The sequence below is a fragment of the Bombus impatiens genome, unplaced genomic scaffold, assembly GCF_000188095.3.
Source record: "Bombus impatiens unplaced genomic scaffold, BIMP_2.2 scf_0389, whole genome shotgun sequence".
Lineage (NCBI taxonomy): Eukaryota > Metazoa > Arthropoda > Insecta > Hymenoptera > Apidae > Bombus > Bombus impatiens.
This window is the reverse complement of record NT_176808.1, coordinates 1,713,339-1,731,329: the sequence shown is the minus strand read 5'-3', so window position 1 is coordinate 1,731,329 and position 17,991 is coordinate 1,713,339. Positions and strand designations below refer to the sequence as shown.

Here is a 17,991-nt window from a genome sequence, read left to right as displayed (position 1 = left end):
TACCAGTCGCCGTTGACAACATTGATAATTCAGAGGGCTAAGCCTTCGAGCAGCGGAACACTGTCGAAGCCAGCGGAGCTGGCTAGAATCTTCGAAATTCGAGGTACATACATACAATGATCAAGATGACACAAGGATGATATAGAAACAGATACGACAGCTTAAACGGTTGGGATACAAAAAGCAGAGCGCATCGATTATGCTTGCAAAAACAATTATTGCGTAGAATTTATCCTCTGGAAGCGTTCTAAGCAATGTTATATCGAACTAAACGAAAAAGATTTGTCTTTTTTTTTGTGAGGTGCTATCAAAACGTGCAGCACGTATCCTCGTGTGCACCGAACAGAATCGTCATCTTGCAGCACTATCGCAGTGCAGAACTTTTCCCAGCCTGCTGCACTTTGCAAAACAGAATACATATAAACGTCGGTGTATCAACAGAACACGAATGGAAATTCTGTGTACTAACCTGTTCACGATCACACGCCATCTGTTTTGGTCACGAATTCCGTTTTGGTCCAACTGGATTTCCGGCCAAAACGTACGGTTTGCCTGGCTGAATTCAGTTCTGTCTCGAAATATCCAATTAAAACGCTTCCGGACTATCGATATAGTGGAAGGATAAAAGGGAGCTCTGTTTTTACGAATTCGTTTTCCCAACGAATGGTCACGAACGATGATGTTTGTTGTTCGTTTAATTTCCAGTCATTGAAACATAATTTTAATAGTTTCAGTAATAATAGAGTACGAGTGGTATGACTAAAAACTAAATTAATAGCGATAATCAAATTTTAACGATTCCCGTATTTATCTAACATTTTGCAAAAACAGGTCCGCCAAAGTTGATATTGACGTAGATACTTCTTGCTCGCTTTATCCATTTTTATTCGTATGGTTCTATTTGGAAGATAAATACAAACTCAGACGAAAGTTCTCAATTTACATTCTTCCCTTCAAAATGTCATCTCTAATTTCTCCGATCACTTATATGTACATACGATCGATTTATTTCACGTCCGATTTAACTTAATATCCCGAATAATAATACGTTCCATTCGCGTTCGAGATAAACGTTCCCTTCAAATAAGCGAAAAAATCTGTTTTACCACTCGGAGGAACGGGTTATGAAAATAAAAATATTTCCGTGAATATCCGTTCCGATTCGCGTAATGAAACCGAGGTCCATTTCAAAAGCAATCGTGCTCTTTGGAGAGAGAGAAAGAGAGAGAGAGAGAGAAAGAGAGAGAGAGAGAGAGAGAGAAGATGATGTTCAAGAAAAATTGATGAATCTACGGTTGAGCCGGCACGAGTACAGAGAAGCCAAAGACCAAATATTCATGAAGTAACAACGATTAAAAATTTAATATCCACGATACACCGGAGCCGTAATAACACAAGAAATTGATTTCAGTGAACTTTAACCGCAGGATTTCGCATAAAAGATATTGTTTCCCCTGAGAGACGAAGACATTTTCTTTGACAACGTGGACTCCATTTTTTCGTGTTTCCGTGGTTCGCGGTAACTTTCAATTCAATTGCGACCCGACGTTTCCCTTTTCCTCGTTTTTTACTTTACATCAGAATTTTAACCTTTTTTGCGGGGCTCTGCCGTATGTGCACAGGAACTCCCATCAATATGAACGGTTGTCTGCCATGTGCAATAATTACGTTTCATGCATTTACATAGCAAGTAAGTCGTATATCGGAATTCCCCAGCGCTGGTAGCGCTTTATTCCACGCGAAATTGTATGGACCGGAAAATATTTGCTTGTCGAGTGTAATTACGCTTCATATGCCCGCGCATAGCATTGAAACATTAGTCGGATTGAGCATTACAAAGAGAGAGGGCGGAGAGAGGGACAGAATAATATACAGAATTGTGTGTTACCGTGCACGGTACTTTCCATATAAAATAGTACGATATTTAAAGATAATTTAACCTACAGTTCTAGATACTGTAAATACGTGTATAATATATATTTCCAACCAGATTTTCAGTTTCGAATGGTAAAACAATTAGCGTTGTTTGGATGTTCGACTCGGATAAAAGATTCTATATATAAATAGCACGATCAAAGGTATAACAGCGCTGAAAGTATGTAACGTAACATAAATAAGAGGAAACTGCAAACGAATTGTTCCTAGCGAATGTGTTAGAACTTCAAATATCCTGAACTATTTCGAACATCCGATACGTAGAATAATAAAACAGTCAGGTATAAACAGATATTACAATGAGAATGCTTTCAAAGCGATGGAAATGTGCGACGATTTTACATAGGAAAATTTTCCCTAGTTTGTACTAACGTTTCCGATTATCAACGTTGAAGATATTCGTGTAACGGCACGGTGCGATGCTTCGTGCGATGGCAGCCGAAAGGAAAACTGCATAAAGTAAGTAAATGACCGAGGCAAGGCCAGTCGAGGCAAGATGAAGCACATAATGCGATCTGCTTCGTTCACTGCCTCTTCCTCCGTTCATTCCGCCCCTATACCGCTACACTATCCAACCCTCGACTGTTAGCCATGGTCTCGTTTAGATAAGACCGATATTTTGACGTGCAAAAACTTGCGCAGCTAATCTTCGGCCTCCTTATCTTTGCAATTCACGCAAAGATTGCTAGCCGCCCTGTAGACTGCATCAGCCACGGAAATTACCCCGTGCCACCGTAACTTTCGTAATCTTCCGTCGACGTAATACCCGGAAGTATTACGTGGTCATTGACACTGAATATTTGATACGTCATTATCGAGCCTTTTCCTCCTTTTGCTAGTTGTTTGTCCACGTAATGTGATGAAACTGTATTCGATCGGGGGAATGAGTCAACGAATACGATGATTTGATATATTTTTTGTAAATAAAAGCAGAGGCTGGTGACTGAGAAACTTGTGCAACTTTTATAGAAAGATTTTACAGATTTTGATAGTCTTAAAGGGTCGCCATCTTAACTTTAACAACTTAAAGGCTTGTTAATCTCTTAAAAGGTGTGATTGTAACGATGAATAAAGGAGGACGGAGAAGAAACTTTGGTCACACTTTTGTGCCATTATTTTTTGGAATGTCGATGTTACTTCATCGTGGTCACTTCTTCGCGTCACTGATATTTCCTTTCACGTGGGACAAATGCGCGGAGGAAAAGGGATAAGCGAGCAATGAATGCGCGACGAAAGAAATCGGATCGAAGGGTAACAGATGGTATTCGTATAGGATTCAGGTAACTTCTCATATATAGCGAAAGAAAGCAGCGGGTTATAATGGAAATCTTTCGTAAGGAAGTTCCATCGATGGAACGGTATATACGTAAACGTATAGCATGCGCGCATATGCGAACTACTAGCCATTGTGCAGTTTGCCGCCAATGGAAGCGAAAATGCTCCCGTCGTAAATCCTCTCTAATGCGATTTCCTTAAGAAAGGAAGAAAACCTAGCGAAATGTGCTCGACTGGTAATTCCCTTAATATAAATGCGATTACACGCGGATCAAATTAGAAAGCAGAATATCAAATCGTTCTGGCTATGATGGCTTTTAACCGGTTCAATTGTTAAAGGAAGTATTTGAACGAAAAGTAACATGGTCGATAGCGCTTAATGCAGTTAAGTCTGACGACAAGGAAGAGTTGTCGATCTATTCTCCTTTTTCTTTTTTTCTTACTTTTTTCTTCTTTTTACAGACTTTATTAGTTTTGATTTTGGAGATTTAGTAGCAAACATTTTGCGATATTGTCCGATTTAAAAATTAGAAAGCTCGTAGTTCGTTCGAAAGAACTCCGGCAGTTTAGTTCTTTATAAATCGTTGACGTGCTACAGCGAATGATTAACGACGTTGGAGCCGTCGCGTCAGGGGAATAACTTACCACGTCTATGATCTGCTGCAGCGTGATGCCAAATCTCACTTCGAGAGGCTCGCTCTCATTGGCAACGGGCCGCTCCAGTGTGTTGTATGATGACAGCAGCTCGTTCAACAGACGTTTCTCGTGACGTCCGCACAGGCTCTCTGCAACAAAAACAACTTGTCTGAATCCAAGTGAAACATTCCACAGTGCTAATACAACTCGCCAGTAGCTGCCATAAATTTGAATATTGTCGCGACTCATCGCGAGAGTTGTAGTTTCCATAGGAAGTGAAAATGATGATCTTAAACATTTTTGCTATTCCGAACACGCGATTCGAGACAAGATATTCGCGGGACAGTCGACGCGAGCGAAAAAGCTTCTCATTTTTATCAGATTTCTCTGCATTTTCCATTAGAATTTTTTGAGAAAATTCTCGGTGAATTAATTAAAAACAAAATAATTAACGACGATGCCTAGTTTGCAAGCTATATTTTTTCTAATTAAAAGAATTAAATGCAATTTACTAAATGAGGAGGGAAGTATTAAAGTTCCGCGGACCATTTAAAAATTATTGCATTTTAAATTCCCCAAATCATCAATGAGGAATTTCATGCCATAGAGCATAATTGTGACATGTAGCATGATATTCGTACTCTCTTATTATCGGGTATATTAAATCCGTACATCCATTAAAATCTTAAGCGGGAACATCTCGGGACTACATACATAAATACGTAGATATATTTCTTGGACATACACCGCTTTTTTTAAATTAATCATACGCGAGTTCGTTATTAACTTCTGTTGCTGCATAAAATTCCGTTTTCAGCGATAGTTTGCTCGAAAATTCGTTTCAACCCGGCGAGCATCGTGGATCGTGTTGCGAGTACGGATTCGATATATTACACAGCAACGATTGCGAGTAAGCCACTATAATCCCTTGGCAAACCTGCTAAGCTTAGTACACATTCTGTTCGCAACGAATTGAAACTACGCGAATTTTTAATCACTCGAGTTTGTGTTTAGAATTCATGTTCATAATTACGGTCCCTGTAGCCCTTTTCTTTGTCCACCTACTATTTAAACTAGACTCATAAAATGTTACAATTTACCATAGATTACACGTTAGTCTATCATTTATATAGTATCATGAATGAAGTTATCGCCGTTAAAAAAAGCAAGATTTAATTATTACCATTAACATTGAAAATATATGGAAATATCTTCGCCTCATATTTTAATGTTTTTTAATGCGTCCATAACATGCTATCAATGAAATAGTTTACTGTTATAGGGAAAGTCGTATATCTCACGTTCAGGTTATCCATCTGAACCCAGAGAACGTTATATGCATCGCTAAAAACGAAAGGAAAAATAAATTGTGATCTGTGAGTGCTCTAATTGTAAAGCCACTGGTTTCGTTATAATCAACGTTTCGTTGTACTGTGGCAATTCGATCAATATCATGCACTGGTAGTACGAATAATATCCGCAGATTAAAAACACACTAGTTGTTAACAGAGAGTCAGCTACAAATGTCTAAATACTTACCTGTAAGTGAAAAATCACGCGACAAAAAAACAGGAAGCAGTGATCTCGGAACAAGAAAGAGACGTGTTAGTCGATGTCGAGAAGGTACGAGAATGCTCGAGACACGACTCTTTCGTGTTGCTCTTAATGATGATTGGTGCAAACGTGTTGTCATCACGCTATTGACTCGTCGAATATAAACAGAAATATTTCGACGCGGGTGTTTGGATTGAAATATCGAGAAACTAATCAGCCTAACACTGACCATTCCAATCACATAACAGATTCTATCGTACAAATTGAAAGTAACTGAAATTATTCTCTACGATATTGTTGCACGTTAATTCCATTACTTATAATTCTAATTGATAAGAATTGATGATGACTAATTGAAATAAACAATTTTGCGGAAGATGAATTTATAGAGATTCACTAAATTATGAAACAGACAATTATGAAATAAATTATAATCCTGTTCGATTGATTTCGTATAAACTGCTAAATATGTAAATATCTTTAACAAAGTTGCCCGTAAGCGAAATACCGCAACATGTATTCTGGCTAGAAGAAGAAGAAAACGAAAGGCGAGTAATTCTCACACAAAACGCTAACGTCAATGGTTACGATCAAGCGAGCACATCGAGGCACAACAGAGGGGCTCTGAATATGCCAGAGAAGACAAAAAGAAGACGCCGGACAAAGAACAGGGAGGAGGAAATGGCGATGGAGGTGGAGAAAGAAAGGAAGGTAAAAGGAACAAAAAGCGAGAGGAGTATTGAATTCTCGGTGTTGTCGGACGTAGCAGGGGGTAGTTCACGAGCAAGTGCATCTGTCGTAACCCCGCAATATTTTGGTCTGTCTTTAATGGGTGCACGTGCGTCGAATTCGGCTCCGACTACAACCATTATTCTCCCTCTAGACACAATCCTGTTGCATTTCGCATTCGGCCGCGGTGCCGAGCCCGGTTCCAAGGTTGGCAGTTCGTGTGCGAGAACTCAACGCTACCAGAACTGTACCAAATATATGTGGATATTATAAATTTGTAGAAGAATCAAGGATACTTTCATTAAGCAGCAACAAGTTATAGAAAAAGTTTCCTATCAATTTTCGTAGGTACTTGAGATGTTTCATTGAAATTAAGACTCTCTCCCTCTCTCTCTCTCTCTCCCTTATTTATGCGATGTATTTCATCTCTTCACTGGACACAGAGAGTCGAAACTACTGTATTTCATAAGAAGTAAGGAAAATAATTTCGGAGAAACCATTATATCCGCACAAATTTAATTTCCTACCGCGTTTTACTTTTTCTTTCAAACACATCTATCTTAATTTTATTTCGCCCCATCTAACTTTCGCACCGATATATCGATTTCTCTCGATTCGCTTCCACAACCACATTGGCATTCTGGTATTCTCGTTGTTGTCGAGTTTTCGAACTTTCGTGTAGGATTCAACTGTTCCAACTTCCATTTTATCAATCATGCTACAATTTTTTTTCATTATGATGTACTTGTACAGTGACCATCGCTTCGTTGATTCTTTCGCAGAAAGTGAATTTCCAATGTTTTTCGCATGCAAAAATCCAATAAAAACTATCCAATACTGTAAAATACCTGTAAAATAACAACTTTCCGTACTAAGAGCACTTCATAGTGCGTAGAACGATTGTGTAAAGTTTACATATATGTATATGTTTACACTGTAAACTATTCGATAATGTTCAATGAAATTTTTTCCGTAACGTACTTGGGATATATTCAAAGAACAACGAAGAAAGGCTATTATTCTCGCGTGAAATAGAATAATTCGTCACAATTATACGATTTATTGAATCGTACTTATCCTAATAATAATTATTATAATAAATCAAAGATTCTACCATCATAGTACATTTATATATATATATCAGCATTGTACTTTTAACTTTTAAATATAATCGATAATACAATATAGAATAAAAATATTTTATCTCAAAGTTTATTATTATTCAGAATACAGCAGTTATCTTTTTTTGCCTTTATAAAGTAAATTTAATTCCACGATATTTTCAAGAAAGTATTTCGAATAGGAAAAATGTATTATGAAAAATACGCAAGTGTCGCTTACAATAACTTATTCGTTCATTTTGTGGAAACGAATGCTTTAAATGGAACGCGTTATGTGTGAAAGAATTCATTGAACAGGAAAATGCTATTCTTTTTCGGTAACTCGGTACTTCGTGAATGAGAGACCTTATATTTTATAACTGACGTTATATGCCTTCTTCCTTTATTCAATTGTGGCATACAGTCACAAGTTATGGCTTATATACTTCAATCTGTCCAAACGCATGAAATAATTCCTAAATTGTATAATAGAAAATTCAGCAATTTTAATAAATTTCATAAACCGTCGATAACAAATTGTGGTAAAAAGACATGATGAATTATAAAGAAAAATGTTGATTTCAAGATTTAGCACCGGTGAGCCGAATTTACAAAATTACAACACAAAGTTTCTACCATGATCTGTCAGTCATTTTGCTTCATTGCGAAACGACATATCTACGCTCCATTAAACTTGTAATCCTAAAAAGATCTGTATACTTTGTTACGCTATAAACTTCCTTTATTTTCGATTGTTTAATGCATTCAAACGTACGCTATACTTTATTTCATTTTATCGTCGATGCATATTTTAGAGAGCAAATTTACGAACTCGATTAACGTTTCTTAAGCATAAAGGAAATTCACGGTCTACCATGTATTGGTCAAACGGTTGCACACCGCGAACTAGAAGCAAAAGAAACAACGTACCCTATTCCGTTACATTCCTCTTGTCGGAATTAATTAGGCCAATGCGGGCACGTTGAAGTGAAATTTCATCGTTCGAACGAAATCAATGTCATCGTTAATCAGATTAGGCAAATGTATTATGTGCTATTGATCCAGTGTTGAACTGAAGTTTATATAGTAGCGACATATTGCATTGCACTGATTAATCACCTTTGTAATACAACGAGAGAAACACGTGCTACGAATTCGATACCTGTCGCTGGTAAACATCAAGAACTGGTCGAATATACATAAATCCTGTTATTTTCTAGCTGTATCGATCCGAAACTACCGAAACCTTGGAAATCGATCGATCATTTTTGAAAAGCCCAACTAAATTAGTAACCATGCTCGTGCTTTGCAAGATCCATGCATTCTGTATATGCACACGATACCAGGCTAGTCTTATTTTCCGTCAAGGTAAAAGTGTAGCTATAAATAAAGGTGATACGATCGATTGATTCTAGGTCACTCTCTCTCTAAACGATCCTTCTCTCGAGATTAGTTCGATTCAAAGCACGCCCTAAACCCTAGACGGGCCGACCAGAAGCAGGAACTTGCGCAATAACCATATTTCAGCCGAAAGACGATATGTAGCTATAATTGATGAGCTGCGAATAACATGAAAGTAGAACAGGCTGCTTTTCCAGAATCATCTTGATTTACGTGCGTTGTCAGACCGAACGATAACAAATAATACGCGAATTAAAGACTAATGCAGTAGACGCCGCCGGTTGTTCTATTATCGACGAGTGGAACGGAGTTCCTCTATATGTATAAAAGATCGAAAATTGTTATACAGGGTGGTTGGTAACTGGTGATACAAGCATAAAGGGTGATTCTACGCGAAAAAAGAAGTCGAAAATATAGAATAAAAATTTTTCGTTTGAGGCTTGGTTTTCGAGAAAATCGACTTTGATTTTTCGCTCGGTACGCGTCCGGTACGTTATAACGGATCTCACTGTAGATCGTTGTCTCGATGGAAAAATAAAAAAAAAAAAAATTTTATTCTGTATTTTCGACTTCTTTTTCAGCGTAGAATCACTCCCTTTCCGCTTGTACCAACAGTTACCAACCACCCTGTATATTCGATAGTGATCTGAAAAAGGTAAGTTTGAAAGCAGTGGTCAAATCTTCTTTTTCATTTTTATACTGCCCAAATATGGAGAAAGTTAGTAATTGCGAAAAAGTATAGAACGACATATGTATTTCTGACTCTTCGGAATTCAGAGGATGTTTGACTAATGTCGATTAAAAAAAAGATCTAGACTCGGAGAAACTATCGATCGGTGTAGTTCTCATATTTCAGATGTCAGATGGAATTTTACCTGTTCCAATCAGCGAGAATCTTAAACGAAATGGCTGAGTTTGCCGGAAAGCTGGCTTCTTTCTATTGAAAGTCTCGCAATCTTCCGCAAATGGAAGTAATTGAATTGCTTTACTGTTTTAAAAATTTTATTTCAGTACCCAAGACGAATCTCGAGCGAATTAACGTTCGCTATTTTCAACAGACGCAACGCGACGTTCCAAACATTGCGATGTTTACGCTAGTAACGAAATAATAAACCTCCAAATCCTTGAATATAAAGTTTTTCAAACATTCTGACCAACGTATAATCCGCATACTTATTATTAGAGGTACTCTTCGAGTCGACGAATGAAACAATAACATTCCACAAATTTCAATAATAAATCAAATAATTTTAACACTCAAGTAGTTCGACTTTTCTTGTTCAGTCATTAATACCACAAAAGTAATGTGAAACGACAATCGCGTACTAAATAAAAAACTTTCGATCTAAAGATATTCATCGTCGCACCAGTCCTAAAAACTCGATGCCACGAAACACAAATAATCGTTCGTGACAATTCTGTCCGCGACCAGATCCGCAAATACCCGTCACTGTTAACCAGACGGTAGATGAGCCTTTTAATAGTTAGCCACAAAGGCCGACTGAAAAGGGATCGCGATAGCTTCATTCAGACGAACATTATCAATGTCGATTTAGATTAATGAAAATGACTTTGCGAGGGGTTGAAAAAGTCGCTGGAAGGGTACATCGAGGGAACAAAGAACCCAGACGGAGAGAGAAGGAACGAACGAGCGTAAGGGAGAAAGAAAACGTGGTACATAGAGGGAGAAGGAGAGAAAAGATAAATAGAAAAGAGGCAGGAATGTCGCTTAGAGACTGATTACGAGACGCTACCCTTTGACGAAATATGTGTGTTAACGGGTGTCAGAGTGAATGGCTGGTTGGTCTCTTTTTCGCACCTTCGACGTCAACGTTCTTCGTTGGCGGAGCCTGCGGGAACCACCAGCGTGAATGGCGCTCTCCGTATAAAAGCACAATCGCACCCTTCCGAATATTCGCACGCGCGACGTTTATCTACAGAGCGGACCGTAAATCGTGGTCTGAGGCCTGACTGAAAGGCTGATAGTTCTTCGTGAAAGTAAACCAAAACCGAGACCAGCCTGGGAACAATGGCAGACGGTGTTGGAATTTATGGATCGCTCGCGAAACGAAATTGTTCTGGGAAATCTACGTGTATAATATGGCTTACAATTTTTGGAAGATTGTACTATTCCATGCTTTGTAAATGATAGCGAAAGTTATTTCAAGACCTACACGATAAATAAATATTTTTTATAAATAATACCGACGATTTTTCCTAGCATTCTTACCAAATTCGATAGAAACATTCTTACGACAAAAATATTACGGTACAAAGAAACGTAACGCAAGAAGTCATGGGATCTTTCAAAGATATCTCTTGATAAACAACGTGAACCATCACTCCTTGATATGCTAAATAGTTCGAATAGATATATGTAAAGAATTTACGTTATTCACATAAATATCGTTATTGTCATTATAGGAATTTCTTAATGCCATTTGTAAGATCACGTTTGAAGAGAGGGAAGATTTTAGGAAAGACCATGTAAGGAAAGGCGATAAACTGAAAGGCAAAGAAACTGCCAAAAATATTTCCTCTCAAATGAAAAAGGAATTGTTAAGATCGTGTAAAGCTGACAACGATGTTGTCGTCAAAGGATCCTGGCGCAAGGGAGGAAAGCAACGACACGTACTTACGTCGTCTGTTTCTGTGAGCGTGAGAACGTCAGATCGCCCACGTAATTTTCACGCGTGGGCATTACATACGCGCCTGCACGCATATACGTGCTCGAGCGAGCGTACAATGTAACGGATCACGAACACCTGCTTATCGTGGACGAACGCTTCGTAAACTTACCAGTTCCTGTATTCTATCGTTTATGTACGAGGACTAATAATAAACGATACTTTAAAAAATATGATAAAGCATCGCGTTATCCGTTCCTCGTTTAATTATTATAGTAGTGTCATAAATTCCGTCCCTAATAAAAGCAACTTTGTATAATAATAAATTAAAATAAAGAGACTAATCTTTCTATACCGTACATGCAAAAGGTGCAAAAAAAGACTTTACAACTATACGAAGGAATTATTATTGCATATATTGCTTATTTTTTTATAATGCACGTGGTACGTTCGTAAAGCGTGTTTATAGTCTATAATGAATGCGCTTTTAATCTTCTTACGAAAATTATGGATAAATAAAGCAAGAATAATCATCAAGGGCAGTGTTCTAGTCGTTTGGACATTTTCACCGTTTCTAAATTCAACTCTCAGAGAAACTTCATTATTTACGGAAGAACCTACTACTGCTGTACGATACAATAATAGAAAATATTAGATTTTACCGCAAGTATTAGGTACGTGTCTCGATTAATTCGCCTTCGACACCAATGAGGAACGCCATTAATACGCGTGATTGGGACGGAAGATCTTCATTATGAATGACGATCTTGGTAAATAGAAACGCTAATTGGTCCATCGGGTTGCATCAACGCAGACACGTGCAGGTTGACACCTGTGCTTGATGAAATTGCATTCATAAGCTGATGATCCACGAGTCATGCGGTTTCAGTAGCTTAACTCGGATATACTATTCCTGTTATCTTGTCTATCGAGCTAATATAGCCAGCATAAACTACAGACTGCAGTAAATTGACTGTAGTGAGACCTAATTCTGAATCCTAGAGAAGTTCGCATCAGGGTTTCAGTATGAAACTGTCTTCGCCACGAAATTTGGTTTAAAGTTTTGCACTCGTATTAGTAGTATGCTATTATCAGTTACGTTACAATGTAGATGCGCTATTGATAGCGTTACAGAAAGCAGCAAAAGTACTCTCCACAGGACTATCCTCTCGCGGCTTATAGAATTTCTAAAGACTCTATCGATCTATTACGAAGGAATTTAGTTTTGTTCAAAGAGGCTTGTACATTTGTTGTAGTTTATAATTTGACGATCGTAGGGAACAAGGAAATTTACCAAATCATATAACAAATTATTTGCATCGGTATATATATACGTATATGTATTATTACTCGAATTATTATTACATAGCAAGCGACAACGAGGCAAAATTTTACGAGTGGTATTGGTTCGTCAAATTTATATACCTGAGACTGGATTGCGAAAATTCGATTATATGCACCATCCTAATAGTTCTTGAAAACAATCTGACCGCATTGCCCGTTTCTCCAGAAACAAAGCAGGCAATAATTTGCTAAAGCTCCTGTATCGCACTAAGCTATTCATAGAATAGATACCGCTATTGTTCATTGGCAATGAATTGCCAACGGCCAAGTCTACCTCTCCGTCGCGTGGCTTACATTTCGCTCGCGGCACGAAGCATCGCTGAAAATTATTATTGCAGAAACGTTGTGCGGCTTTAACAACGTGCAGAACGCGATCTCCTGTCGGGGAACATGGACCAGGCCAATCGGGACACCTAAAGGATTAGGCGCAGTCTCTGGGTCTGCTAACAAACACAAAACCGTTATAGTCGGCAAATACGCGAAACTTGCACACACTGATACATTCGTATGATTCTGTTTACGTAAGACTATACGCGAATCGCGTATATCTGATGTTGTTTGCTGTTCCGGTAGCTTCGCGATGTTATCATTCAGTTATGCATTTCTCCGAAGTGCGCGTTTCAAAGTCCGTGCTACTCGTATGCTTAACGTGCTCTTAAATTCTGCGAGTTTCGGAAGTTCAAGCGATAGCGAAGCACAAGGAACTGATCTACACGGTAGGATAGCATTTGCGATTTAAAGATTAAAAAATCGTAAGTGAAAGTAGGAAGAAATTAATGAAATATATTGGCTAGTCGTTCATAGTATGGATCCTATACATTTTCTAATCGTTTTGGTTCTCGTTGCGCTTAAAACGAAATTCTGGGCTCTTAGACTTCTCTATAACAAAATCTATATATTTCCATACATAGAGATCGATATAATCGATTAAATAATAGACTCGTTAAATATTACAAAAGGTCGATAGTCTCAAAGAATCGATCGATTAGAGCAGTGAACTAGCCGAAATTAGAAATCTCGTTTACACCCTACTCGCTGGACCGTGTAGTCTGTAACTTGACTTACAAGCGTTGTTACCGAGCTGCATAATTAAATGTACTTATAATTCCACCCGAAACATTGCGGAACCACTGTTCGAAAGTTCGCAAAGCAAAATGTCAACAAAATTACATCGAGAGAGTAGGCGATTCAAACCAATAACGATTCCAGCGTCGTTAAATTCGAGTAAAATTTCTGGTGTTCCGTATTGTCGACGCTGTTCGCGAGTAACAACACGATCGTGCTTGCAACGAGTCTCCTAGAACTAAAAAGTTGTGGAGCGCGGCTCGTTCAACTCACGATACTATCTGTATATTACGTTTGTTCGTACGAGAGATGTTAATGACATGTATAAGTTGTTACACGAAAAACACGTCATCGTCAGAGAAGGAATGCAATTTGTTGGTACGTAGGAACAGTTAACACGATCAAAGATAAGGTAAGCGGAAGCAGAAGGGTGAAGAGTGTCGAAGCCAAAAATAGGAAGCGCAAGGGTAAAGCGGCGGAGACTCGAAGCATCATTGATCCAGGAGGAATATACGCCGTCTACATCGTAACTTTGATCGCGCTGTAAACAGAACATCCCTAGGATTGACTGTCCTCTCTCGTCCCTTCGAACTTTTACCTATATTGCTGACAGTTACAGCTGCATAGCACGTAACCATAATTATGTACCGTGTACATGAGCGTGCAAGTATTTCTCGCTTACGTTCAGTCCACCTCCTCCCCTTCTAAATATTGACTCTCTTAGAAATCTATTTGCAGGTTGCAAGTTGATAGGAGGATGGAGATAAGCGATGTATAAGTTTCAACGTGTTGCATGTCACACGCCGACTAAATCTTGTGTAAGTGATGGCGAGTGATGAATACTAAGTAGGTAGCGTTAGAGAGACTTTGACTGATGATATTGGAGAATTCAATAAGTGCATTTCTTGTGTGTGCTGGTCGACACTGTCCGCTAAGCTTTCACACGTGATTACGATAGTGTTTCGTCGTATGGGTACTTTAGACGCGAAGAAATCTACAACTTTACAGGTAGCGGTATTATGGACTGCTACAAACGTCTTTTTTTTTCTCGTAATTTTATAATTATTTACATACTTAAAATATAGTAATAATAATATCACGTAATTTAATTTTTTATCCAATTAAAATAAAATTGTCGATGACTTTAAATTAACAAATTTGATTCGAAATTATTAATTATTTCGAAATGATCTATTTCCGAAAGAAATTTAACGATGTATTGTTTCGTATTACATTTATTACTCATAGATTTACTGATTTTCCTTTGCCAGATTACTGTATGGTAACCATGTAAATCAATAATACGAAGGTATTACCAATTCCATTATGTATATGGTCGTGCAATAACATAATATGTATTGGCGTTGCCAATATGTATTGAATAGCGTTCATCGTCGATAACGAGCGCCGTGGTTCTCTGAATTTCGACGCATCGCCAATGTCAGTATTCATACATCAACGTGATACGACGTGCTCGTTTCGTTAAAACTAATATCTTGATTGATAATTAATAACAATCGCGTAAACGTATTTTATTTCTCGTTTACGAATATATTTGCAAATTTCTTTCAGCAAAATCTTCCGCGCTTATAATTTACTTGTAATTAATAGACAGGTTCTCTAAACATGTCTTAACGAAGAAATTAATAATTTAGCATTTTTTTAAATACTGTTTTATGTGAAAATTCTCACTTTCTATAGCCTTGAAATTCATTAATTTTCTAATATCAATTGCTAACAACAAAATAAATTAAGTTCCATACAAAATAGCACGAGGACGGTGACAATAATTTACTAATGATAATCATGATTTTATAATTACATATTTTTCTATTCGTATTGAAAATAATTCGTATTGAAATATCAGTTTATTAAATATGGCTCCTTGTCACGAACAAATTCAAGTTAGAAATCCGCGTGACTGGCAACTTCGCCAAATTGTAAACACGTAAGCAACGTTTCTCAGCAGAGCGGACACAAGTGACAAAACTTGGGACGGTAGAGAAATTTGGCGAAACTAACGCGGCGAAGCGTATTCCTGCACGCGGCATGTACTTACTGACCGCGTACAGTAGTTGTGCGGCCGCGGAACGGAACTACGCCACCGGAAGGTGTCCGACGTATAGTACCTAGAGTTCGGCTTTTGGCTTGGATTAATCAAAAGCCTTAATTGGGTTTCTACCAGTGGAGATCTAACACGACTGCCTTCATTTGTCTGTGCGCGGATTTTCTCTGGAATCCCCGCGATTCCATCGGAAATTTGATTATTCCGATCCGATAGATGTTCCGCGCGATTATTATTTCTGCGGCGTATCGAACCCTCATCGTGAAATTCTTTTCCTCTCTTTTCATTCCTTTTGCCATCGGCTTACTCATTTCCGCGATTAACGTTCCACCTAACTCGGAAATGCATGCGAGATAATGACACATGCGTTTGCGTTTGAATCTTTTCTCTTCTACTTACTGTATATTTACCTGGACTATTGTAGAATAAATGTGTAATTGAATCTTGTAACCTTTTGCTGTTTATCGAAATTAGTTTCTTCTCGCCAATAGTTAGCGTTAAATTGGTAGCTTTTAGTAAGTAAAACGTAATTTAACATAAGCCAGAAGAAAAGTGTCGTAAATATTTTGTAAGTGTAAATTTGATTCAAAATGTCTTTTAACCTTGTAAATTTGCAACAACGTGATGGCACATTAAAGAGAAGGGGGAAAAAATGAAAAAAACTTGAAGCTCTCGTGAAAAATCGTCCACACCAAAACATATACGTTTAGATATGACTTACATGTTCTATAAATATGTTTTTAATATCATGCAAACAGCATAATCGTACAGCGTAATGTAAAAAAAATGTCTAAATTATCCAAATAAATTGCTAATATCTGGAGTTATTAAAGAAATATACTAAATATTTCTGGAAACATACGGATTTTACTAGTAATAATACTCGTAGTATTTTCTAAAGCATTAGCTTATCTTTTTCACGATTTCGCGAATAATCTGATCATACTACAATTTCTACAGCGCATTTATTGGGATGCCCAATTCGTTGATACGCATTCGATATGCAAATAAATCAGTTCTACAGCGATTCGCAAAGCTATACAATATACATGCGGCCTACTCTGTTACACGATTGTTATTATAATTTGCTACCTGCACGTCATGCTTAACGGCATAACACGATGTAACGTTGCATACAACCGGAAGAGAACCATCAAACGCGAGTTCAAGTTTCGGCTCACGCTATTCAAAAGCTTTAATTGGATTTCTGGCGTAAGCAGAAGCTTTCTATTGATCAATCCTGTTCCCAATGCACAGACTTTCCATTACGCACAATTCTATCTACATTTTTCGCCGTATAATAAAATAATCTAAAGTTAACTTTTACATATTATCTACCTACACATTATCTAAGACAAAGAAAATCATGCAGGAATTGGACAAAATTTGTTGTGCTCCAGAAAAGTTTAAGCATCCACGGAATTCGTCTGACTGACCCTGAATGGATTATTGACGCGATAGCATTATTCGAGTTCTGTGACGACCGGAAAATCGAAAGTGGCGCGAGCAAACTTAAATTAAATCTTCTTTGTGGGCACCCATTAGCAGACCGAAAAGACAAGATTGTGTTACGCGGAGGCTGAGAGAGACCAGGGAAAGGAGCGAGGAAAACTCGGGAGGAACAGAATTGTCGCGAATATCGCAATGGAATTGAATATTCATCGGTTTCAAAAGAAATCAAAGCAGGCTTGAAAGAACGTCGGACTGTTCGGCATTTTCTTTGTCCCAGTTCACGTCGCACATTTTAAATCGTGCGATGGTTGTAACAGACTTTCCGCGTACTCGAAACTTTTTCTCCAATTTATGCGTCCCTTTCTTGTCTAATTTGAATAGCTACTTCGTACTATTTCGAAATTTCTGGAACGCCGATGACACTCTTGAAAAATTCTACGAAAGTTAAAAGGCACTATGGATTGCTCGTTCGTAATATGAAGGACTGGACCTAACAGAATCCTTTCTTTCGTATCGATCGTACATTAAAATATTCTTTTTGGGCCACGAAGTAACATTAAAATCACACAATCAACAAAAATCTACGTACGTAAAATTATGAATGTTCAGTATCACTTTACTCGCCATAACTCGCTATAACGATTAATTTAGTAATGTTTTGTAAGGTAATAAGATTTAGTTCAACTTGTACATTATATCATCTTATCTTAGAATCTTATTGTAAGCCATACACATTGAACGTTTCAATAAGAGGTCAATACAAAACATCTAATTTTTCTACAACGATGCGACGTTATTTGATTAACTC

General features: G+C 37.7%; 1 protein-coding gene across 4 annotated transcripts in view; it reads right to left on the bottom strand.

Annotated features, from left to right (window-relative positions):
- LOC100745578 (neuronal acetylcholine receptor subunit alpha-7) overlaps positions 1-17,991 on the bottom strand; it is a 264,880-nt gene that overhangs the window by 187,061 nt on the left and 59,828 nt on the right. For all 4 annotated transcript variants that reach the window (XM_024368087.2, XM_033321037.1, XM_033321038.1 and 1 more), the window contains exon 3: positions 3,856-3,995. In XM_024368087.2, coding sequence (XP_024223855.1) covers positions 3,856-3,995 — 140 coding nt within the window. The remainder of the gene's footprint in view (positions 1-3,855; positions 3,996-17,991) is intronic.